The 25,110-nt window shown below is 38.4% G+C and overlaps 1 protein-coding gene across 5 annotated transcripts in view; it reads left to right on the forward strand.

The window, feature by feature from the left end:
• The first annotated feature begins 4,437 nt into the window (after positions 1–4,437).
• The window catches only part of LYRM7 (LYR motif containing 7), a 52,253-nt gene continuing 31,580 nt past the window's right edge, over positions 4,438–25,110 (forward strand). For 3 of the 5 annotated variants that reach the window (XM_073802473.1, XM_073802474.1, XM_073802475.1), the window contains exons 1-4: positions 4,438–4,697; positions 12,348–12,420; positions 14,795–14,865; positions 19,874–19,955. In XM_073802473.1, the coding sequence (XP_073658574.1) occupies positions 4,680–4,697; positions 12,348–12,420; positions 14,795–14,865; positions 19,874–19,955 (244 nt within the window). In that variant the 5' untranslated portion in view covers positions 4,438–4,679. Of the gene's footprint in view, positions 4,698–12,347; positions 12,421–14,794; positions 14,866–19,873; positions 19,956–22,060; positions 22,193–25,110 lie in introns of those variants that run through there. The other 2 variants (XM_019924360.3, XM_019924358.3) reach the window with 2 other exon arrangements.

The following is a 25,110-nucleotide window of genomic DNA, read 5'->3' on the forward strand; positions in this document are numbered from 1 at the left end:
ACGTGCGCTGGGCTTCTGCGGGCGCGCGGCAGCTCTAGGGGAATCGCTGGGCGCGACTAAGCTGGAGGGCGGTTCCTGATTGGAGGCCCGGGGGTTCCGCACCAAGGTCGTTTTTCTTCCTTTCTTGTCTCTCGGGGAGCGGTGTTACTGCAGTAAGCCCTTTGCTTAACTTATGGATGCTTGTAGGAAAAATCGTATACTGTAACTGAAAAGATTTGATAACCTAAGCAGAACTGGCCGTTTTTGCTGGCAGAGACACCATGATAACTTCATTTGTCAGCTACATAGGTCTTAGCTCCAGCAAGTAAGCCCTCCTGCATCCGTTTTTTTTCCTCACTCTAGCAGTGGTTCGCAATCTTGACTGCACATTAAAATCACTTGGGGAGCATGTAAAAAGTCCCCGGGAACTTGGCCATACCTCAGGTCAGTTAAATCAGACTCTCTGGGGGTGAGAGACCCAGGCATCAGTAGTTTGTAAACCTCCCTAGACTGTTCTGCAAAGAATTATTCCCAGCATTAGTCAGCATAATGTAAGATGCCCCGCCTTAAAAGAACAACACCTTTCCTAACCCCACATACCCCTCCATGTCTTTGCTCCTTTTTAAAAGAGTTTTCTATATATTGTGTCCACTTTATCTTTCTTTTTTGAAACCATTTGCCTCTTGTCAAGGTCACTAAGGACCTCCACTTACAAAATCCTATAGGCAATTCCAATTATACTTGACCCCTTGACAACATTTGCCACTGTTGACCATGCCCTCTTTTCAGCAAAAGCCTTCACTCTCCTACCTTTCTGGATGCTATTTCTCCTTCATAGTGAGCCTTCTGTTCCAGGTCTTTCAATGCATTCCATTCTTTGCCCTCTTCTCTAACACTTAATCTCCAAGTGTCCTTATTATGAAAAATTATACCTTAGCACTTTACCTTGGCAAAATTATTGATAGTGGTCCCCTTTAATCACAAAAGTGTCCCATTTGGTACTTTTGGTATTAAAGACATTCCTGAGACAATTGGTGAAATCTAAATAATGCATACAAATTAGGAAATAGTTTTGAAAGTCTTGTTAATTTCCCCACGTACATATAGCAAAATTATCAAAATCAGTTGATCTGGGGTGGGGCTCTATAATTTAGGTTTCTAACAGTTTCCAGGTGATGCAGTTGCTGCTAACCTGGGAACTACACTTTGAGAACCACTGATGTAAGAGAATGTCTTTTTTGTGGGAGAAAAACCTACTGAAGTGTTTAGGAGTATAGCAGTATTGTGTCTGCAACTCACTTTCAAACAGTAAAGAGATCCCCCCCCCAAAAAAAGGATAAAGCAACTGTAGTAAAATGTTTACAGTAGGGGAAACTGAGTGAAAGGTATTTGCAAATTCAATCATTCTTGCAACTTTTCTGTAAGACTGAAATTGTCAAAATTAAAAAATGAATATATACTGGGTTGGGTAGTAAATAATATGGTCATCTTTCACTAAGAGGCTTTGCTTTCTACAGAGTAATGACTCCAGTATTTATCTCCCGACTTCTTAATTCCAGATTGGTGTATGATACATATTTCTGCCTACTCACCACCTTCAGTAGGATGTCTACCAGGCACTTCAAATTTATTTTTACTCCCTCACAACAAACAATCTAAAAACCTCTTCCTGCAGCATTTTACATCTACTATGATACCATTCACCAAATTGCGCAAGCCGAAAGTCTTGCAATCATCAACTCTTCTTTGTGGATTTTCAACACATATGAATCTAATCACTTCTCACCTCCTCTACTCCGCCAGCCTAATCCAAGCCTCTATCATATCTTGCCTGGAGTACTTCAAAAGCCTCCTAGTTTGCCTATCTGCTTCTACTCTAGTCCATTTGCTATACAGTAGTCAAGATGATTTTTATAAAATATAAATCATGATGTCACTCTCCTGATGGTAAGGCATTTCATCATAGAATTAAATATAAAATCCTAAACTTGGCTTATAAGCTATTAAGCAATCGGGCCCATGGCTGCTTCTCCTACATTTCCTTCCATTTCATCCTTATTGACCAGCTTCACCCAAAGTGGGTATGAGAGGCAGAAGATTTCCATGTCCTAATCCCTGGAGCCTGTGAATATGTTACTTTACGTGGTAAAGGGGATGTGCAGATATGATTAAGTTAAGGGTCTTCAGGTGGGGAGATTCCTCAATTATCCAGGTGGGCCCAGTGTAATCACATGGACCCCTTTAAATGAAAGAGGGATACGGGACAGTGAGACTCAGACAAGGAGATATGATGATGGAAGCAGGGGTGAGAATCAAAGATTGAAGATGCTCCACTGTTGACTTAGAAGATGGAAGGGGCCACAAGCAGATGACATTCTGGAAGTCAGAAGTCCAAATTGGGTTTCACTGGGCTAAAATCATGGTGTCAGCAGGGCTGCATTCCTTCTAAAGGCTCTGGGGGAGACCGGTTCCCTTGCCTTTTCTGTCTTCTAGAGGCCACCTGTGTCCCTGGGCTTCTGGCCCTTCCTCCATCTTCAAAGACCACAGAAGAGCATCTGCAAACCTCTCTCTGACTCTGCTTCCTTCTTCCACTTATAAAGATCCTTGTGTTGGGACTTCCCTGGTGGTCCAGTGGTAAAGAATCTGCCTTCCAATGCAGGGGATGCGGGTTCTATCCCTGATTGGGGAACTAGGATCCCACATGCCACGGGGCAGCCAGGCCAGCGTGCCACAACTACTGAGCTCAAGCGCCTCAACTAGAGAACCCGCATGCCGCAAACTACAGAGCCCACTTGTTCTGGATTCTGCGCGCCACAACTGCAGAGCCCACCTGCCCTGGAGCCTGCGTGCCACAGCTAGAGAAGAGGAAAACCGCACGCCACAACTAGAGAGAAGCCCATGTGCTGTAACGAAAGATCCCACATGCCTCAGTGAAGACCCCGGGTGCCACAACTAAGACCCGACACAGCCAAAAATAAATATAAATAAATAAATAACTAATAAGTAAATCTTAAAAAAAAAAAGATCCTGTGTTTACATTGGGCCCATCAGACAACCCAGGATAACCTTCCCATCTTAAAATCCTTAATTTAATCACATCTGCAAAGCCCCTTTTGTCATAAATGGTAATAATATATTCAAAAGTTCCTAGGATTTAAATAGGGACATGTTTTGGAAGCCATTAGTCTGCCTACCACATAGTCCATGACCTTACATGATGAACATGTAGGAATTTCCTGTTCAGTTCTGGGTCCCACACTTTGAGATGCCAACAAACCAAGACGTATTCCCAGAACAACCAGAATAGTCGCTTCTTTTATGGAACAGCTCAAGGAACCATACAGATTTACCTAAGAGAAGAGAAGCTTCAGGACTGAATTGATTTTTGGGCACTATGGAAACTATACTTTCAAATATTGGCAGATAAGCGGCTTTAGTTAACTGAATACAGGACCCTAGTTAGCCAGAAATTATAAAAATAAATTACGAATGTTTAGGAGATTGGGCTGTGATTCTAAACTGAAAATGAAAATTGGCATCTTTGAATCATTCATTAGCAATCAGAAGGCACTACTATACAATGTCACAAGATCATCGAATTTATTGTTTCCTGGATAAAAGACAGTATCCAGAATATTTGGTTTAATTGCTTATGTTAAACACTCTTTTGCAAATCCAATTCATTTTAATTTTTAAAAAGTCAACTATTGCTATTCTTATGATGACTTGCAATATTCTTTAAAATGACATAAATCACAGAGAAGGAAAAGGGTCTTGGATATCCATTGGTCTAAATCTTTCATTCCTAATAAAAAGTCAATTTTACCTAAAAGTTAACCTGGGGGGATGGGTAGGGAAGACAAACGATTATGCAATGGGAGCAAGGTTGAGATATTTTTCTTGATGCTTGCAAGGTCATAAGTTAAATGTACTTAAATGCTTTATGATTGTTTATGATCATGATGCTGCTAATAAACTATCTGTTTCCAACCTCTTGACCAGCAAAACCAAGGAGTAGGGCGAGTTGAGTAGGCAGGATGAGTAGAGGGTAAGACTGAGCTTTCAGGTTAATCATAGGCATTTGTATCCCAGACCTCCATTTGCTGATCGTGTGGACTTGAGCAAGTAACTCAACCTCTCCTTCTAGAGGAATGAAGTGGGATAACGTACCAATAGCGCTTTTGGGAGTCAGCGTTCCAGTCAACGCCTACTGTAGTTGTTAGGGCTTGGCTCTTATTTATGCACTTTTGCAAGGACACATTTGCAACCCAGAAACGTTAAAATAATGATTCCTTAATAGATAACCCCAACCGCCAAACAGGAGGTAAGTACATAAAGGTGCCGAAGCCATCAACTAAGTGTCAATGCACACTCCGCCACCGGAGGTTGCCTCAGAAATGGCCGGAAGTGCCGCTGCCCCTAACTAACATGGCGTCCAGGTGATTTCCGTTCCCCTCTCGGCTGTAATTGAGCTCGGCGGCTCCTCGCGGTTTTCCTAGAGGGTACCGGCTTAGCAAACACCTCACGCCTGTCCCTCCACGGGGGGCGGGGCTACGAAGGAGATGCTGCGTGGTGATTGGTTGCGGCTCGTTAAGAACGTGCCTACGGGGTGTTGGACCGTCCACACCAGGCGGTGACTGGTTGCAGAGAGGCGGGACGACTCGACCGCTGGAGAAGTAGCCGCAGCTGTGAGGAGAGCCATGAGTCAGGCGGCCAAGGTGACTGGGTCCGGGGAGGGGTTGGGTGCGATGCCGGCGGGGTGGGTAAGAGCGCGGCCTTGCGAACGTAGTCTGAAATCTCTGTAGCTGGGGTTCAGGACCCTCCACGGAGTATGTGGCCTTTACAGCTGAGGAGCTGGTGACCGACCCTGCAGGGCAGTCGAAGGTTTGTGCAGGTGCGGAGGAGAGAGGGCGACACAGGTGGTCCTACTTCGTCTGCCGGGTACGGAATGTTTGTCCGTGATGCATGCCGGCGACTTGAGTTCTGCCCCCTTGCCATCTCCACACCGAACGTTTGTGTGAGGGGCCCATTTCACATCCTTGGGAATTGTACGAGACCCCAAAGTCAGTCCTGCGCTGAAACCTTCCTATGAGGTGAAAGGTTTCGTCAGATAACCAGAAGGTGCACAGACGTCTAGGAACCAAGGAAACCGATTCCCAGCAAAACCGTTTGCCAGAAGTAGCACTTAGCGAGACAGAGCAGAAACCTGTGATTCCTGAGTGTTCTGAACGAGCTTGGGAAGTGATGGCCCCGCCGGGGTCGGGGGTCACATCCCCGAGGACCTGGTGTCGGATTTATTTCTTGTCAAACTGATGCGCATTCCTGGCCAGTGTACAGTTCTCTGGGAGCAGCCATCCCTAACTTTAAGTATTATCAGCATGGCCGGTTGAGACCAGTCCCTGTCACTGGTTGAGATATGGAAAATGGGAAACGGCCTGCTATAGTATAGTAAGGAAAAGCAGTGCTTACAATTGTTGGTCAATAACAGGGAGCCACCAAGAGTGCCTCCTGTACTACTGAACTCTGTTCTTAGTACATTTCAATATATGTCACAAGACCAAGAGAAACAGAATTGTAAACGGTTATTCATTCAAAAAACTTACTGAGCGTCCATAATAGTTATTAGTAGCACCTAACAGCCAGCATTTAGCCTATACTGTCTAGGCATAGTGGAAGCAACAGTAATTTCATACAGAAATCTGGCAGGTAGGGAGAGTTTAAACAATTAATTACAAGTGTAGTAAGTGCTTTGAATTGAAAACACAGTGTTTTTTTTTTTTTTTAATATACAGTAGGTTCTTTTTGGTTATCTGTTTTTTACATATTAGTGTATACATGTCAATCCCAGTCTCCCAGTTCATCCCCAGCTTTCCCCGCTTCGTGTCCATACGTTTGTTCTCCACATCTGTGTCTCTATTTCTGCCCTGCGAACCGGTTCACCTGTACCATTTTTCTAGATTCCACATATATGCGTTAATATACGATATTTGTTTTTCTCTTTCTGACTTACTTCACTCTGTAAGACAGTCTCTAGGTCCATCTCTGTCTCTACAAATTACCCAATTTTGTTCCTTTTTATGGTTGAGTAATATTCCATTGTATATATGTACCACATCTTCTTTATACATTCATCTGTCAGTGCACACTTAGGTTGCTTCCATGTCCTGGCTATTGTAAATAGTGCTGAAATGAACACTGGGGTGCATGTGTCTTTTTAAATTATGGTTTTCTCTGGGTATATGCCCAGAAATGGGATTGTTGGGGTGTATGGTAATTCTATTTTTAGTTTTTTAAGGAACCTCTATACTGTTCTCCATAGTGGCTATATCAATTTACATTCTCACCAACAGTGCAAGACGGTTCCCTTTTCTCCACACCCTCCCCAGCATTTGTTGTTTCTAGATTTTCTGATGATGCCCATTCTAACTGGTGTGAGGTGATATCTCATTGTAGTTTTGATTTGCATTTCTCTAATAATTAGTGATGTTGGGCAGCTTTTCATGTGCCTCTTGGCCATCTGTATGTCTTCTATGGAGAAATGTCTATTTAGGTCTTCTGCCCATTTTTGGATTGCGTTGTTTGTTTTTTTAATATTGAGCTGCATGAGCTGTTTATATATTTTGGAGATTAATTCTTTGTCCGTTGATTTGTTTGCAAATATTTTCTCCCATTCTGAGGGTTGTCTTTTTGTCTTGTTTATAGTTTCCTTTGCTGTGCAAAAGCTTTAAGTTTCATTAGGTCCCATTTGTTTATTTTTGTTTTGTTTTTATTTCCATTACTCTAGGAGGTGGATCAAAAAAGATCTTGCTGTGATTTATGTCAAAGAGTGTTCTTCCTATGTTTTCCTCTAAGAGTTTTATAGTGTCTGGTCTTACATTTAGGTCTTTAATCCATTTTGAGTTTATTTTTGTGTATGGTGTTAGGTAGTTTTCTAATTTTATTCTTTCACATGTAGCTGTCCAGTTTTCCCAGCACCACTTATAGAAGAGATTGTCTTTTCTCCATTGTATATCCTTGCCTCCTTTGTCATAGATTAGTTGACCATAAGTACATGGGTTTATATCTGGGCTTTCTATCCTGTTCCATTGATCTATATTTCCTTTTTTTTTTTTTTTTTTATCTTTTATTTTCTTTATTTTTGGCTGTGTTGGGTCTTTGTTGCTGCACGCAGGGTTTCTCTAGTTGTGGCAAGCGGGGGCTACTCTTCATTGCGGTGCGCGGGCTTCTCATTGCAGTGGCTTCTCTTGTTGCGGAGCATGGGCTGTAGAGCGCACCGGCTTCAGTAGTTGTTGCCTGTGGGTATGGTTGCTCCCAGGCATGTGGGATCTTCCTGGACCAGGGCTTGAACCTCTGTCCCCTGCATTGGCAGGTGGATTCTTAACCACTGCGCCACCAGGGGAGTTCCCTGATGTATATTTCTGTTGAAAATACAGTGTGTTTTGTGAGCACATAACTCAGATTTAACCTGTGTGGAGGGATGCAAAAAAAAGAAAAAAAAAATCCCTCATAAAAGTATGAGTTGAGACCTGAAGTTTTGTTAGAAACTAGCTAGAATAGAGAAAAGAGTATTCTATGAAGAAGAAATATCATATGGACCATCCAAGTTGCTTGGAAAACTTGAATACAAATGAAATTAAATAGAATTCATTCCAGAAACACTTTTGGTGAGAACTGCCATGTGTAGAAGACACCTGTGCCATGTGGAAGATACAAAGATGACCGAGAAGCCTTTCAGGAAGTAGGGGACACAGCAAGTAATTGTAGTAAGTGCCCACTGCTGTGGATGTACTCAAGAGGGGCATATAACCCAGACTTAGAAGAGACAGAAAAGTACTAACCAGCTAAAGTGATACCTCGTACAGAAATTATATCATCCACCCTTAAAATTAGCCCATTATTCAAGCCTTTTTGAGGCAAAAAGGCTAAGTAATTTGACTTTCCATATATACTGCCAGAATTTGTCCAACCAATATAAGTAAATTAGGAAGAGAAGACAGTCTATGACCTAGCTGTCTACATTTTAATAAAAGTTTATTAACTCCAAGGTGATATTAGCTCTAAGGCATTTCTTTTTTTTTTTTTTTTTGCGGTACGCCGGCCTCTCACTGTTGTGGCCTCTCCCGTTGCGGAGCACAGGCTCCAGACGCGCAGGTTCAGCGGCCATGGCTCACGGGCCCAGCCACTCTGCGGCACGTGGGATCTTCCTGGACCGGGACACGAACCCGCGTCCCCTGCATCGGCAGGCGGACTCTCAACCACTGTGCCACCAGGGAAGCCCTAAGGCATTTCTTAATACTAATTTTCTTTTTCTTAATACTAATTCTTAAAGTAGGGTTACTGGTTGTTGTACTAATGGAATCACTTTGTTTTTTCCCTGAATAGCATGTAAAATGATTAGGCTTACTTACTTCTCACTTTTTTCTTAATCCCATGCAATCTCTTCCACCGCTCTTGTAATATTAAACTCCCTGGGTTTCTGTGATGTTCTGACACCTTTAATGTCCCTATTTCTACCAACAATCTTTGCAAGACAGTCTTGACTTTTACTATCAAACATCTCAAAATGTTTCCAGTCTCTACACGTTACTCAATTCCAAAGCCAATTTCACATTTTTAGATGTTTGTTACAGCAGCATCCCACTTCCCAGTAGTAAAATCTGTGTTAGTTTCCTATGGCTGCTCTAACAAATTACCACAAATTGAGTGGCTTAAAACAACAGAAATTTATTGTCTCACAGTTCTGGAGGCTAGAAGTCTGAAATCAAGGTGACAGCAGAGCCATACTCCCTCTGAAACTCTGGGCAGAATCTTTACTTCTTCCTAAATTCTGATGGTGGCCATCAGTCCTTAGTGTTCCTTGGCTTGCTGTTGCATCACTCCAATCTATGCTTCATCTTCACATGGTGGTCTTACACCTTTGTGTTTCTTTCTTCACCTGGCATTATCCTCTTCTTTTAAGGATACTAGTCATATTGGATTAGTGCCTACTCTAATGATTCATTTTAACTCAGTTATAGCTGTGAAGACCCTACTAGGTCACATTTACATGTACTGAGGATTAGGACTTAAACATGTCTTTTGAGGGGACACACAATTCAAGCCATAACAATATAGATACACCATGTTTTATTTATCCATTCCTGAGTTGGTAGACATTTGGGTTATTTCTACTTTTTGACTGTTTTGTATAATGCTAGTATGCACATTCATGTGCAAGTTTTTATATGAACATATGTTTTCATCTTGGTTGTATATGTAGGCATGGAATTGCTGGGTCATATGATAGATAACTCTGTTTAATTTTTTGAACAACTGCTAAACTTTTCCAAAGCAGCTGTAGGATTTTACATTCCCACCAACAATGTATAAGAGTTATAATTTTTCCACATCTTACACATGTTATGGACTGTCTGTTTTTTTGACTGTAGCCATCCTATTGGGATGAAGTGGTACCTCACTGAAATTTAGATTTGTATTTCCCAGATGGCTAATTATGTTGAGCATCTTTTCATGGCCTTAGTAGCCATTTGTGTGTCTTCTTTTGAGAAATGTCTATTCAAATCCTTTGCCTATTTTTAAATTAGTTTTTTATTTGAATTGTTGAAGTTCTTTATACATTCTAGATACTAGCCCATTATCAGGTATACGATTTATAAATATTTTCTTTCCTTCTGTGGGTTGTCTTTTCTCTTTCTTGATAGTGTCCTTTCCCTTTATCTTTTTAAAATAATTTTTTTAGTTTTTATAAAGGGGATAAATGTGTAAAATTTAAGAAGTCAAATAGTGTTACACAGAAACCAGTAGGTGTCTACTGACTTCTACATACTCCCAATTCCTGCTCCCAAATATAAGTACTTTTAATCATTTTACTTATTTTTTCTGATATTTACCTCCATGTTTCTAAATAACATGTTTAAACTACTATTGATTTTTTTTTTATCTCTTTGGGGATATTTATTGACCTTTGTCTATGAAAGTTGAGGACTAAGTTCCCCCTTATACCCTATTCCTCTCAATATACAGATTTTGGTGAAGCAGTTTTTCATCTTTGATATTAATATGACTATATAGAACTTGTCCACAGCTGAGCCCTCTAATATAAATATATGATTACGTTGCCTTTCTTTTCTAAGTCTTAGTTTTTCTTTCTTTCTTTTTTTTTTTTAATATGTATTTATTTAGCTGCACCAAGTCTTAGTTTCATCATGCAGGCTCTTAGTTGTGGCATGTGGGAGCTAGTTCCCCGCCCGGCCAGGCATTGAACCCAGGCCCCCTGAATTGGGAGCATGGAGTCTTAACCACTGGACCACCAGGGAAGTCCCAGCTTTTCTTGAAGTTAATAACTGTCTTGTTTTTATTATCATTTTCCTACATAGCTATTTCCGAACTCTGAGCAAAACTGATGTCTACTAGTATCGTTTTTTCCTAGCAGCATCTTTTGTAGAGCAATATAGCCTTTTGCGGGCTTCCCTGGTGGCCCAGTGGTTGAGAGTCCGCCTGCCGATGCAGGGGACACGGGTTCGTGCCCCGGTCCGGGAGGATCCCACGTGCCGCGGAGCGGCTGGGCCCGTGAGCCATGGCCGCTGGGCCTGCGCGTCCGAAGCCCGTGCTCCGCAGCGGGAGAGGCCACAACAGTGAGAGGCCCGCGTACTGCAAAAAAAAAATATATATATATATAGCCTTTTGCTATAGTCCAGACTAGTTGCTTTCTATGCTGGCTGCAGAAATGCTGACCTATATTTGTCCTTCACCATCATCTCTGCCTCTCCAATGTTGGATTACCTGTGTCCCTCATTCCCATTTTTTTTCTTTTGTGATTCATCTCTTTATTTTGGTGGAGCACAATCTTCTGTAGCTTTCCAAGAAAGGGCGTATGGCAAATAAGAGACTTTGCATTTCTAAAAATCTTTATTTGCCATTGCAGTTAGGTGATAGTTTGGATATGTATGGTGTTCTAAGCTGGACATTTTATACAAAACTTGAAGATTTTATACCATTGTCTTCTCACAGTGATGCTATTTGGAAATCAGGTACCATTCTGATTTTCTATTTTTTATATGTGAACTGTTTTTTTCCCTCCAGGATTATTCATGGGTTTCGTGTTGAGCACTTGATGGAGGCTGTTTTCTTTGTTCAGTCTTGTTGGAGATCTGTGAATATAACTGTTGGTCCATCTAGACTACTCCTTTAAGTTTCTTATCCTTTCTCTCCTTATTTTGTATCTCGGAATTCTTATTCAACTTTTGGGGTAGTTTTTCTCAACTTAATCTTTGCTATCACTCTTTTGATATCCAAGAGTTTGGGGGCATTTTCTCAATGTTCCTTTTTAAATTTACTCTAACTTCTTTTTGTTGTTATTCCATGTTTGCAATAATTTATGTTTCTGAGAAGGTTCTTTGTGGGTTGGTCAGTCTTTGTTTTGTTTTATTTTTATGTTTTCTGCTCCCTGTTTTCTGTTTCTGTTTTGGTATCTGCCTTTGATATTTTAGGTTTTCTAGTATATGTAAAATACTTAAAATAGTGCCTAGCGCACAGGATACACTTAGTAAAGTTTAGGTATTGTTATCTGGTGAATGGACTTGGGGAAAGGAGAGAATGGTGGCAGAGTGACAAATCTTTGTCAGTAGTCTAAGCAAGAGATAGGGAGAGGTCTGAACTTAAATTGTTTTGGGTGATGGAGAATGTACAAAAGATTAGAGAAACATCCCTACAGTTTCTACATGAGGAGTAAGGTAGATTTAAAGAATGACCTAGAGATTTCTGGCTTGAGAAGTCCATTATTTTCCATAACTGAAATTGAGAAGACAGAAGAAAGAGCAATATTGGGGGGTCAATATTGAATACCTTTTTGTTTGTTTGTTTTTAGCACAGTCTTAGAATATTCAGAAGTCTCAGCATTCCACTTCTTTTTTGAGAAAGCACAATTAAACCTGCCTGAATTATCTGAAACATCTTCCTCTGGCCTCTTCTAAGATGTAGTATATTCACGAGTTTGTGTGCATGTGTGTATGACTTTAAGAGCAGATGAAGTTCTCAGGTTAAGCAAAATAAGAACAAATACCAGACTGGTAAAGTTGATTAACTTAGCAAACTAGTTTTGGCAGGGGGAATCATTAACTTTTTAACCATTCTCGTATTGTTTTGTTTCAAAGAATTTTGTATTGTTTTTATAAATACATAAGGCTAATTTTTTTAAAATTTAAAGATAAATAATCAAGGGAAAGTTATTTTGGCCAACCCTTGTTTTCACCAACTATTTCGAAAAATAGTCTAAAAAACAAACAGAAAATAAATACTGTTTAATCCATGTAATTATGTAAAATGTGAAATTTTTTCTTTTGAGGTCTGAATTCTAATTTTCTTTATAGGTTTTACAGCTCTTTAAAACACTGCACAGGACCAGACAACAAGTTTTTAAAAATGATGCTAGGGCATTAGAAGGTAAGTTTATATTTTGCCCCTTTGGAGCAAGTCCATTCTTTAGGTGGCCGCTAATAATACAAGAGAACATGTATGGTGGTCAAGACCTATCTTGGGGAATGACCTTCACGATCTCTCCCCTAATGTTTTTTTAAATAAAAATGAGTTTACCTTACCCTTCTTTGAGAAGTATCTACAAAGAAAAAAATTTAAAGATCAACTTTTCTTAAAAAATTAGGAAAAAAAAGAGGATCAGAATTTCAATGTGCTCCATTACTTGCCTTATGTTCAAGCCATGAAACTCATTTGTCTATTATATAATCAAATTTTCACATCCTCTAGGACCAGATACTACCATATTGTTAATGCTTTGTGTCTTTCTAGAAGTGACAGCAGCTATGAAAGAGAATCTATCACAAATGATTCCAAATTCAGTATTTCACTGTTTAAAGTGGTTTCTGTCTTATCCGGAACTCAGAGCTCTAAAGCTTAGGTTCTGTGTTGGTCATACTCAGTTTCTAAACCTCTTTAAGAAGGCACCTTGGGGGAGGGATGGAGGGATAAATTGGGGTATTGGGATTGACATATACACACCGCTATATATAAAATAGATAACTAATAAGGACCTACTGTATAGCACAGGGAACTCTTCTTTTTTTTTTTTTTTGCGGTATGCGGGCCTCTCACTGCTGTGGCCTCTCCTGTTGCGGAGCACAGGCTCCGGACGCGCAGGGTCAGTGGCCATGGCTCACGGGCCCAGCCGCTCCGCGGCATGTGGGATCTTCCTGGACCGGGACACGAACCCGCGTCCCCTGAATCGGCAGGCAGACTCTCAACCACTGCGCCACCAGGGAAGCCCGGGAACTCTTCTTAATACTCTGTAATGACCTATATGGGAAAAGAATCTAAAAAAGAGTGGATATATGTATAGGTATAACTGATTCACTTTGCTGTATAACAGAAACTAATACAACATTATAAATCAACTATGCCAAAATAAAAATTAAAATTAAAAAATTCAACCTCCATTTAAAAGAAAGAGGCCACCTATGTAAAGTGTCCCCACTGTCCCTAGGAATTCAAGTTTTTGTAATTTATCGAAAAAAATTTCTTGAATATTAAAGTATATGCCTCCTATTATATGTACTTTACACAAATTCCTCATTTAATTCTTATCACAGCCCTGTGAGGTAGTTACTATCATAATTTCTATTTTTTCAGATGAGAAAACTGACAAAATGTGAAAGGATTTACCCCACATCATACTTAGTAAGACGTGGAGCTGGGATTTAGCCTAAACATTCTGGCTCCAAAGCCTAAACTCTTACCCACCTTACATATTGAAATGTATCGAGCACAGAAGGAAGGTTTTATGGCTAATCTCCATCAGCATAACATATTTTTAAATGTTTTTAAGTGAAATAATTATAAGAATAGCTAATACTGTATATTTACTAAGCACTGTACATGAATTGTTCCATTAAATGCTCACAGCACACTCTAAGGCAGTTTATCAGTTATATTGAATTATGCTGCTGTAGTGATGCCAAAGTCTCAGTGGTATATGAACAAAAGTTTTATTTATCAGTCACTTTACTTGTCAGTCAAGGCACCCAGAATTATTTGTATATCCTCTTTGCTGCTATATCTTCATTTTAAGTGTGTGTTTGGCGGGGGGGGGGGGGGGGGGGGGGTAGGGTTAACATGCTTGTATGCATTGAGTTTTGCCATCTTAAAAAAAGCATGTTAATTCAAATCCTTAGATTTACAAAAACAAAGTATTAACTTGAATTTATTAGGATCTCATAGCTAGAGGTTCAAAATGAAATTAGAAATAAAAAGCAGGACACAAAAGTATTAGAGTGCTAAAAATATGTATTAAGTTTAATTACAAATTTGCCAGCCTGTCAAAAGCTCTCCAAGGACTTTTTAAATAAATTTCTTATTTTTATACTTTGTTTTACATGGGACAAAATTATTTTTTCTACTAGAGAACTAGTAGATATATGTGTATAGCATATAGTATCGTAGTATAATGAATAATATGTAAATTATTGGGACAGGAATTATAAATTAGAAAAGCAGGGACTTCCCTGGTTGTCCAGTGGGTAAGACTCCATGCTCCCAATACAGGGGGCGCCAGTTTGATCCCTGGTCGGGGGAACTAGATCCCGCATGCATGCTGCAACTAAGAGTCCGTATGCCGCAACTAAGAATTCCACATGCCTCAACTAAAGATCCCACATGCCGCAACAAAGGATCCCACATGCCACAGTGAAGATCCTGCATGCCGCAACTAAGACCTGGTGCAGCCAAAATAAATAAATAAATATTTAAAAGAAAAAGGAAAAGAAAGAAAAGCAAATAACTATATACATATTTTTTCTTTTTCTAGCAGCCAGAATAAAGATAAATGAAGAATTCAAATGTAATAAAAGTGAAACTTCTCCTAAGAAAATAGAAGAGGTACAGTAATTAAGTTTTTCAATTATAATAAAACTCCAATTTTAGCAATTAAGGAAATGATAAAAATAGAGGGATTATATGAAATAAAAATCATTACTTGATAGTTAAAGCAAGCCATCACAACTATAGATAACCTTCAATTGTTTGGTTTGGCTCACCTTCTCAGGGTCATCAGCCTACACCCTTAAGATAGCAAGTTGCCTGGTGAAAAGAACATTAGTGTAGCCATGATCAAAGTAAGAGCAGCTGAACCAACCCAGAAGTTCACAGAAATGCTGTCTTCATCTAAGGCAAGTGACTGAAACTAAGGAGAGTGAGTGTTGTGGTAACTCACTCAGAGTTACACAGAGGGAACGTCTACTCATTTAGCTCAACTAGACAGAAGTTTTTTTAAATTCATATCTTGGCTGTGAAAGTTAACCAGCCAGAGTTTATGAACTATTCTTGCTTTGCCTTCTGTATTTGCATTTTAGTCACTTGCCGCAGTTGAAGACAATCTACTAGTCGGTGAGCTCCCTAGTATTCCTAGTACATGTTCGTTGAAAAAGTGCACAATGATTCTTTTCCTGTATAAAATCATATGCATATACACATTGTCTCTGTCTTAGGAAGGAACACTGCTTCCTAGGTGTTCCTGTATCTAACTTTGTATAAATGTAGGGAAAGGACCATTAGAAAGAAAATGAAAAATGACAAATTATTTGCTGGAATAATTAAGTTTCGAAGAATTGGTTTGGTAAAGAGGAAGGTACAAATTAGAGAAATTCTTCCATGTTTAATAGAATTTCCACATAGTGAAAAAAAAATTTTTATACAAATACTTTTCTACTTAGTAGAGAAAATGCTATTTTTGAAATAGTAAATATCTATGATAAAATAATGAGACAAAATGAGATAGCCTAAGGATTTCTTTCCCTATAACATAAAGAAAAAAGGGGGAGATTTCACTTAAGCGTATGATAGGGCAAACAGGGACTATGTAATTTCTATTCATGAAAGAAGTTAAAATGACATTCTAATCAGGTCATGACATGAAGAGAAGTTAAAATGTATATACTGAAATTTGTACTATTTTGCTATTTGGTAGACTGATTAATAACAATATGGTACAGGTATACCTTGTTTTATTGTGCTTCGCTCTATTGCACTTCACAGAATCTGTTTTTTACAAATTGAAGGTTTGGGGCAACCCTGCATTGTCAGATGCTGGTTAGCATTTTTTAGTAATAAGGTGTTTTTAATTAAGGTACGCACATTGTTTTTTTAGACATAATGCTGTTGCACACTTAATAGACTACTGTATATTGTAAACATAACTTTTATATGCAGTTGGAAACAAAAAAATTTGTATGACTCACTTTATTATGATATTTGTTTTATTGTGGTGGTCTGGAACTGAACCCACAATATCTCTGAGGTATGCCTGTAAGTGTTTTTAAATTTTGAAGTCATGATTTAAAAATTTTTTAATTGAGGTCTGTTTATATTAACTAAACTGGAAAAATGAACTACCATCTCCCAAATTAATTTTACTTGTAGAACACTAACATTAAGGACTCCTTTTTTTTATATATAAATTTATTTATTTTATTTATTTATTTTTGGTTGCGTGCGGGCTTTCTCTAGCTGTGGTGAGTGGGGGCTACTCTTCATTGTGGTGTGCGGGCTTCTCATTGTGGTGGCTTCTCTTGTTGCGGAGCATGAGCTGTAGGCATGCAGGCTTCAGTAGTTGTGGCTCGTGGGCTCTAGAGCACAGGCTCAGTAGTTGTGGCACACAGGCTTAGTTGCTCCACAGCGTGTGGGATCTTCATGGACCAGAGCTCAAACCCATGTCCCCTGCATTGGCAGGCAGATTCTTAACCACTGCACCACCAGGGAAGCCCACATTAAGCACTCTTGAAATTAGATATTTGTTATATACAAGTGTATATTTTATACTTTCTGTAACTCTGCATATATTAAATACTTAGTAGTTTTTAGATAATTACATTGTCATGTATTGTCATGAAGTCTTGGCACCAAAATGAATCATAGGCATTCTCTTGACCAGCAGTTCTCAAACTTTTTGGTTTTAAGACCACTTTACCTTCCGAAAAACTGAAGACCCCAAAAAGTGCTATTTATATGTTATACCTATCAATATTTACCATACTAGGATTTAAAACTGAGAAATTTTTAAAATATATGTTGATTAAATAATTTAAAAATAATAAGCTCGGGCCCATGTACCGCAAAAAAGAAAAAAAAAATAAGCTCATTACCTATTAAATACAATATTTATGAAAAATAACTATATTTTCCAAAAAATTTAGTAAGAAGCAAGGCATTATTTTATATTTTTGCAAATCTCTTTAATGTCTGGCTTAATAGGAGTCAGCTAAATTTTCATACCTGCTTCCTCATTCAATCTGGCACTGTATTTTTTTTTTTTTTTTTTTTTTTTTGCCGTATGCAGGCCTCTCACTGTTGTGGCCTCTCCCATTGCGGAGCACAGGCTCTGGACGCGCAGGCTCAGCGGCCATGTCTCACGGGCCCAGCCGCTCCGCGGCATGTGGGATCTTCCCAGACCAGGTCACGAACCTGTGTCCCCTGCATCGGCAGGCGGATTCTCAACCACTGCACCACCAGGGAAGCCCAACTGTATGTTTTTTTAGATTGAATTATATGAAGAAAATTCAGCCTTATGCAGATATGTAGTTGGAAGAGGGTAGGTGTATATATTAGCCTTTTCAAATAATTGTGAATATTCTTTGATATCAGACCTCAACAAGTGGTAAATTTCTTTAAAGGTTAGATGCAATGCGGAACTCTGTTATCTGTTAGACCAATGGATGTGTGTGGGTGTGTGTGTTTATCCTTTGCCGGGGTGGTTCCTAGGACTTATACATACCACATCCTGCTCATCCCCTTTGATCTCCCATAATCCCTTGTTTCTTATCTAGCCTTGTTTCCAGCCTTAAACCTAAGACTCAGCTCAGTTTATGCACCTCCAGTGGGTGAGGAGTCGCATTGTTTTTCTTTCTCTCCCCTTCTAAGCCCCTTCTCAGCTCTGTAGGGAGGTGAGGCTTTGCTCTCCTACAGCCTTCTCCATTTCAATTAATGGCAGCTCCCTCCTTTTGATGCTCAGACCAAAACCCTTGGTGCTCTCTTTTTCGACTGCTTTCCTTCTCTCGCATTTACATCCAATCTGGCAGCAAATCCTGTTGACTTAACCTTCAAAATATACCCAGAATTCAACCACTTCTTATTTGCCCTATTATTATTTCCTGGTTCAAGCCATCATTATTTCTCACTGGGTTGTTACAGCAGCCTCCTAGTGGGTCTTTTTGCTTCTGCCCTAACTCCCTGCAGCCTATTCTCAATACTTATAAAAGGCAGTGAGCCTTTTAAAAAAAGGCATATCCCATCACTCCTCTGCTCACAATCCCCATGGCTCCTCATCCCATTCAAATTAAAATCTAAAGTCTCTACCTACCATGACCTATAACACTGTATTATCTGACCCCTGTTAACTTCCTGCCTCAATTCACCATGTACTTCTCACTCTTCCAGTCTCAGTGCCTTCTTTGAGGGTGCTTCAGTTTACCAAGAACTTTCCTACCTCAGGCCATTTATGCTGTTGCTTCTTCCTACGATATTCTTCTCCAATATGCCCTTCTCTAATATGGTAAATATTGATAGGTATAACATATAAATCTGTTGGTTATTTAGTAGACCAACATATTTTAATCTGTCTTTCCCTTTGAATGGATCTTTCAGTCATGCATGTTTTATAACATCATGCATCAATGATTTGGAAAATGTAGGTTCAGCAAGTAATGCAGATCTTCCAAATGTTGACATAGTTCAATATGTAATATTTTAAAATTATATCTTAATATCCATCTCATCAGAAAAATCTTTTAAGTATTGGGAAGCTGTCAAGCTTACAGTGACAGATATAGCTTCTCCAGAATTCTGATTTTTGCTTGAAAGCTTGAATTTTATCATTGCCATTAAATACTGTCAGTTGTTTTCTTAAAGTGACATACTTATTTCACCTATCTGCCAGTTACCCAAATCTGAATAAACAGAGTTTGTCTATAAAAGTAAAAATGGTATTCCAAAGAGAAAACTCTACTTGTGCTCACAACTCAAACAATGCAGACAGCTCTAGTATTATGAAAATAATTTTGACTTTACGGGTCCCCTGAAAGGGTCTCAGGGTCCACAGCTTTGAGACTCACTGTTTTAGTTCAGTTCTTCATTTTGCAATGATGAGTTCTGAAACTTAGTGAGTAGGTATTAACCCAAGGCCATACACTTGATGACAGATCCAGAGTTGGGAGTCCAAGTATTCTGTCTCCTGATCCAGTACTCTTTCTAGTGTTCAGAACATCCAACTCTACAGTAAAAGAAAGATTCAGCCCCTCTCAAAAAAACAAAATGCACATTTTAAACACATTGTAAAATATATATTACAACAAAAAATACTCCAATCTGTTTTGGAACAAAATATGGAATGGATAGATAAAAGGTAAAAATATACGCATGTCTGAGCTTTCTGTATGCTTGGAATGGTTACAAAAAGTTAAAGACAAGGGGCTTCCCTGGTGGCATGGTGGTTAAGAATCCGCCTGCCAGTGCAGGGGACACGGGTTCGAGCCCTGGTCCAGGAAGGTCCCACATGCCACGGAACAACTAAGCCCGTGCACCACAACTACTGAGCCTGCGCTCTAGAGCCTGCCAGCCACAACTACTGAAGCCTGCACTCCTAGAGCCCGTGCTCCGCAACAAGAGAAGCCACCGCAATGAGAAGCCTGTGCACTTGCCACAACTAGAGAAAGCCTGCGCGCAGCAACGAAGACCCAATGCAGCCAATAAATAAATAAATATATTCTTTAAAAAAAAGAAGTTAAAGGCAAGTATCACCTAAAAAGAATTGTAAACCTTTAGTTTTCAAAAACAGTACATTCATGTGAACCATTGAAAAAACGGAGGATTTAGTCTATTTTTTTTTTCTTAACAGCTAATAAAAATAGGTTCTGATGTTGAGCTGATACTCAGAACATCTGTTATACAAGGTATTCACACAGACCACAATACGCTGAGTAAGTAATATTAAAGAAAAATGTTGCTTGCAATGTGTTTTAAACTATTGAGCAATTACAGTGCTTTTAATGCTGATTACTAAACTTGATTTTGCCAGACAATGTGGTATATATTGTACACATTTATAAGGCTGTATTTTAAAATGCTGAATTATGAAACTTTGTTTTACCAGACTTTTTTTTCTTTTATATATTTTTTCTTTTTAATCTTAACCACTGGTTATACTGCAAAACTACAGTTACAAAGGCAGTATATGCATACCGCAATTTATTGCACTTCCCAGATAATGCATTTTTCACAAACTGGAGGTTTGTGGCAACCCTGTGTCAAGCAAGTCTATCGGTGCCATTTTTCTAACAGCATTTGCTCACTTGGTGTCTCGGTGTAACATTTTGGTAATTCTTGGAGTGTTTCAAACTTTTTCATTATTACTGTATCTGTTATAGTGATCTGTGGTCAGTGGTCTTTGATGTTACTGCTACGACTTGCTGAAGGCTCAGATAATGGTTAGCATATTATAGCAATAAAGTATTTTTAAATTAATATATGTACATTGTTTTTTAGACATAATGCTATTAGACATTTAATAGACTATAGTACAGTGTAAACATAACTCTTATATGCTCTAGGAAACCAAAAATTGGTGTGATTTGCTTTATTGAGATACTTTACTGTAGTGGTCTGGAACCGAACCTGCAATATCTCAGAAGTTTGCCTGTGTGACTGTTTTTATAAAATATATCTGGCATTCTTAATTTTCCTAGTATAATTTGTCACCTACCTAGACTGTGTCTATTTCTTTATCTTTTCTCCTATGATTCTACTATTTTAATTCAGAAGAATTGGGATTATACAAAATGGTAATATAGTTGAGAATCCTCCATTATACCTCCAAACTCCTGGTGGGGCTTCAGCAGACTCTCATTTCACATAATATTTGGTTTTCATTCCCTGAAGTATTTTGGGGGACAGAAACAACAGCAAAGATACAAACAACATACAAACAGAAAAGTACACAATTTATAATAGTATAGTCCAGTGAATTTTCACCAAGTGAAATATCATGTAACCAACATCCACATCAAGTTATATAATGCTACCACTTTCCCAAAAGCACCATCATGCCCTGATGTCCCTCACCGTCAGCCCCTTCCCATAAGTATAACCGCTGTCCGTTTAACACTATCAATTTTAACCTAATATAATAAAGTGTTTGAAACTTTATGTAAATGGAATCATATAGGATTTCTGTTTTGTCTGGCTTCTTTCTCTCAATATTATATTTGTGAGATTCATCTTTATCATTGTGTGTAGCAACATTTCTGTGAATATTGTATGAGTGAAACTGCCATGTCATATGGTATGTGTTTATTCAGCTTTAATAGGTACTGCTAACCAGCATTCCAAAGTAGTTAGACTAAGTTACACTTGAAGCAGTGGTATCTGAGAACTCCAGTTGATTTATCCTCACCAGCTCTTTGATACTGTGCATCTCTTAATTTTAGAGTTTCTGGTGGTTATGTAATGGTATCACATTGTGATTTGAATTTGCATTTCTCTGGTAATTAATGAAGGACTAGCACTTTTTCAGTTGTTTAATGGCCATTTGGATATTCTGTTTTATGAAGTGGCTGTTCAGGTCTTTTGCCCATTTTTCTAAGAGGTTATCTGCCTTTTTATTATTGATTTGAAGAAATTCTTTGTATGTTCTGAATATAAATCCTTTGTTGGATATATATATATATTATAAGAATCTTCTGCTTTTTGTCTTGCTTTTTCGTTTTGCTGTTTTTATCTTTTGATGAGAAGGTCTTAATTTTAATGTAGCCCAGTTTATCCCTTTTTTCCTTTATGGTTAATATTTTTCTGAGTCTTGTTTAAGAAATCTTTTCCTGTCTCAAGCAAGATCATGAAGAGATTATCCTATGCTTCTTCCAAAAGCTTTATTGTTTGGTCTTTTTCATTTTGTTGTTTATATCAACTAGAGTTGATTTTTGTATATGGTATGAGATAGCATAGTCAAGATTTATTTTTTTATATCTGAATATTCAGTTGATCCAGCATCATTTATTGAAAAGACCACTCTTTCCCCACTGCACTGTAGGGCCACCTTTATCATGAAATCAAATAACTGGAAGAGACAAAGAAGGACACTACATAATGATCAAGGGTTCGATCCAAGAAGAAGATATAGCAATTGTAAATATTTATGCACCCAACATAGGAGCACCTCAATACATAAGGCAAATACTAACAGCCATAAAAGGGGAAATCGACAGTAACACATTCATAGTAGGGGACTTTAACACCCCACTTTCACCAATGGATAGATCATCCAAAATGAAAATAAGGAAACACAAGCTTTAAATGATACATTAAACAAGATGGACTTCATTGATATTTATAGGACATTCCATCCAAAAACAACAGAATACACATTTTTCTCAAGTGCTCATGGAACATTCTCCAGGATAGATCATATCTTGGGTCACAAGTCAAGCCTTGGTAAATTTAAGAAAACTGAAATTGTTTCAAGTATCTTTCCTGACCACAGCACTATGAGATTAGATATCAATTACAGGAAAAGATCTGTAAAAAATACAAACACATGGAGGCTAAACAATACACTACTTAATAACGAAGTGATCACTGAAGGAATCAAAGAGGAAATCAAATACCTAGAAACAAATGACGATGGAGGCACGACAATGCAAAACCTATGGGATGAAACACAAGCAGTTCTAAGAGGGAAGTTTATAGCAATACAATCCTACCTTAAGAAACAGGAAACATCTCGAATAAACAACCTAACCTTCCACCTAAAGCAACTAGAGAAAGAAGAACAAAAAAACCCCAAAGTTAGCAGAAGGAAAGAAATCATAAAAATCATATCAGAAATAAATGAAAAAGAAATGAAGGAAACGATAGCAAAGATCAATAAAACTAAAAGCTGGTTCTTTGAGAAGATAAACAAAATTGATAAACCATTAGCCAGACTCATCAAGAAAAAAAGGGAGAAGACTCAAATCAATAGAATTAGAAATGAAAAAGGAGAAGTAACAACTGACACTGCAGAAATACAAAAGATCATGAGAGATTACTACAAGCAACTCTATGCCAATAAAATGGACAACCTGGAAGAAAGGGACAAATTCTTAGAAATGTACAACCTGCCAAGACTGAATCAGGAAGAAATAGAAAATATGAACAGACCAGTCACAAGCACTGAAGTTGAAACTGTCATAAAAAACCTTCCAACAAGCAAAAGCCCAGGACCAGATGGCTTCACAGGCGAATTCTATCAAACATTTAGAGAAGAGCTATCACCTATCCTTCTCCAACTCTTCCAAAATATAGCAGAGGGAGGAACACTCCCAAACTCATTCTACGAGGCCACCATCACCTTGATACCAAAACCAGACAAGGATGTCACAAAGGAAGAAAACTACAGGCCAATATCACTGATGAACATAGATGCAAATATCCTCAACACAATACTAGCAAACAGAATCCAACAGCACATTACAAGGTTCATACACCATGATCAAGTGGGGTTTATTCCAGGAATGCAAGGATTCTTCAATATGCGCAAAACAATCAATATAATAAAACATATTAACAAATTGAAGGAGCGAAACCATATGATCATCTCAATAGAGGCAGAGAAAGCTTTCGACAAAATTCAACACCCATTTATGGTAAAAACCCTGCAGAAAGTAGGCATAGAGGGAACTTTCCTCAACATAATAAAGGCCATATATGACAAACCCACAGCCAATATCATCCTCAATGGTGAAAAACTGAAAGTATTTCCACTAAGATCAGGAACAAGACAAGGTTGCCCACTCTCACCACTTACTCAACATAGTTTTGGAAGTTTTAGACACAGCAATCAGAGAAGAAAAGGAAATAAAAGGAATCCAAATTGGAAAAGAAGAAGTAAAGCTGTCACTGTTTGCAGATGACATGATACTATACATAGAGAATCCTAAAGATGCTACCAGAAAACTACTAGAGTTAATCAATGAATTTGGTAAAGTAGCAGGATACAAAATTAATGCACAGAAATCTCTGGCATTCCTATACACTAATGATGAAAAATCTGAAAGTGAAATCAAGAAAAAACTCCCATTTACCATTGCAACAAAAAGAATAAAATATCTAGGAATAAACCTATCTAAGGAGACAAAAGACCTATATGCAGAAAATTATAAGACACTGATGAAAGAAATTAAAGATGATACAAGTAGATGGAGAGATATACCATGTTCTTGGATTGGAAGAATCAACATTGTGAAAATGACTCTACTATCCAAAGCAATCTACAGATTCAATGCAATCCCTATCAAACTACCAGTGGTATTTTTCACAGAACTAGAACAAAAAATTTCACAATTTGTATGGAAACACAAAAGACCCCGAATAGCCAAAGCAATCTTGAGAATGAAAAATGGAGCTGGAGGAATCAGGCTCTCTGACTTCAGACTATACTACAAAGCTACAGTAATCAAGACAGTATGGTACTGGCACAAAAACAGAAATATAAATCAATGGAACAGGATAGAAAGCCCAGAGATAAACCCACGCACATATGGTCACCTTATCTTTGATAAAGGAGGCAGGAATGTACAGTGGAGAAAGGACAGCCTCTTCAATAAGTGGTGCTGGGAAAACTGGACAGGTACATGTAAAAGTATGAGATTAGAACACTCCCTAACACCATACACAAAAATAGGCTCAAAATGGATTAAAGACCTAAATGTAAGGCCAGAAACTATCAAACTCTTAGAGGAAAACATAGGCAGAACACTCTATGACATAAATCACAGCAAGATCCTTTTTGACCCACCTCCTAGAGAAATGGAAATAAAAACAAAAATAAACAAATGGGTCCTAATGAAACGTCAAAGCTTTTGCACAGCAAAGGAAACCATAAACAAGACTAAAAGACCACCCTCAGAATGGGAGAAAATATTTGCAAATGAAGCAGCTGACAAAGGATTAATTTCCAAAATTTATAAGCAGCTCATGCAGCTCAATAAGAAAAAAACAAACAACCCAATCCAAAAATGGGCAGAAGACCTAAATAGACATTTCTCCAAAGAAGATATACAGACTGCCAACAAACACATGAAAGAATGCTCAACTTCATTA

This window comes from Tursiops truncatus, chromosome 3 (assembly GCF_011762595.2).
Source record: "Tursiops truncatus isolate mTurTru1 chromosome 3, mTurTru1.mat.Y, whole genome shotgun sequence".
Lineage (NCBI taxonomy): Eukaryota > Metazoa > Chordata > Mammalia > Artiodactyla > Delphinidae > Tursiops > Tursiops truncatus.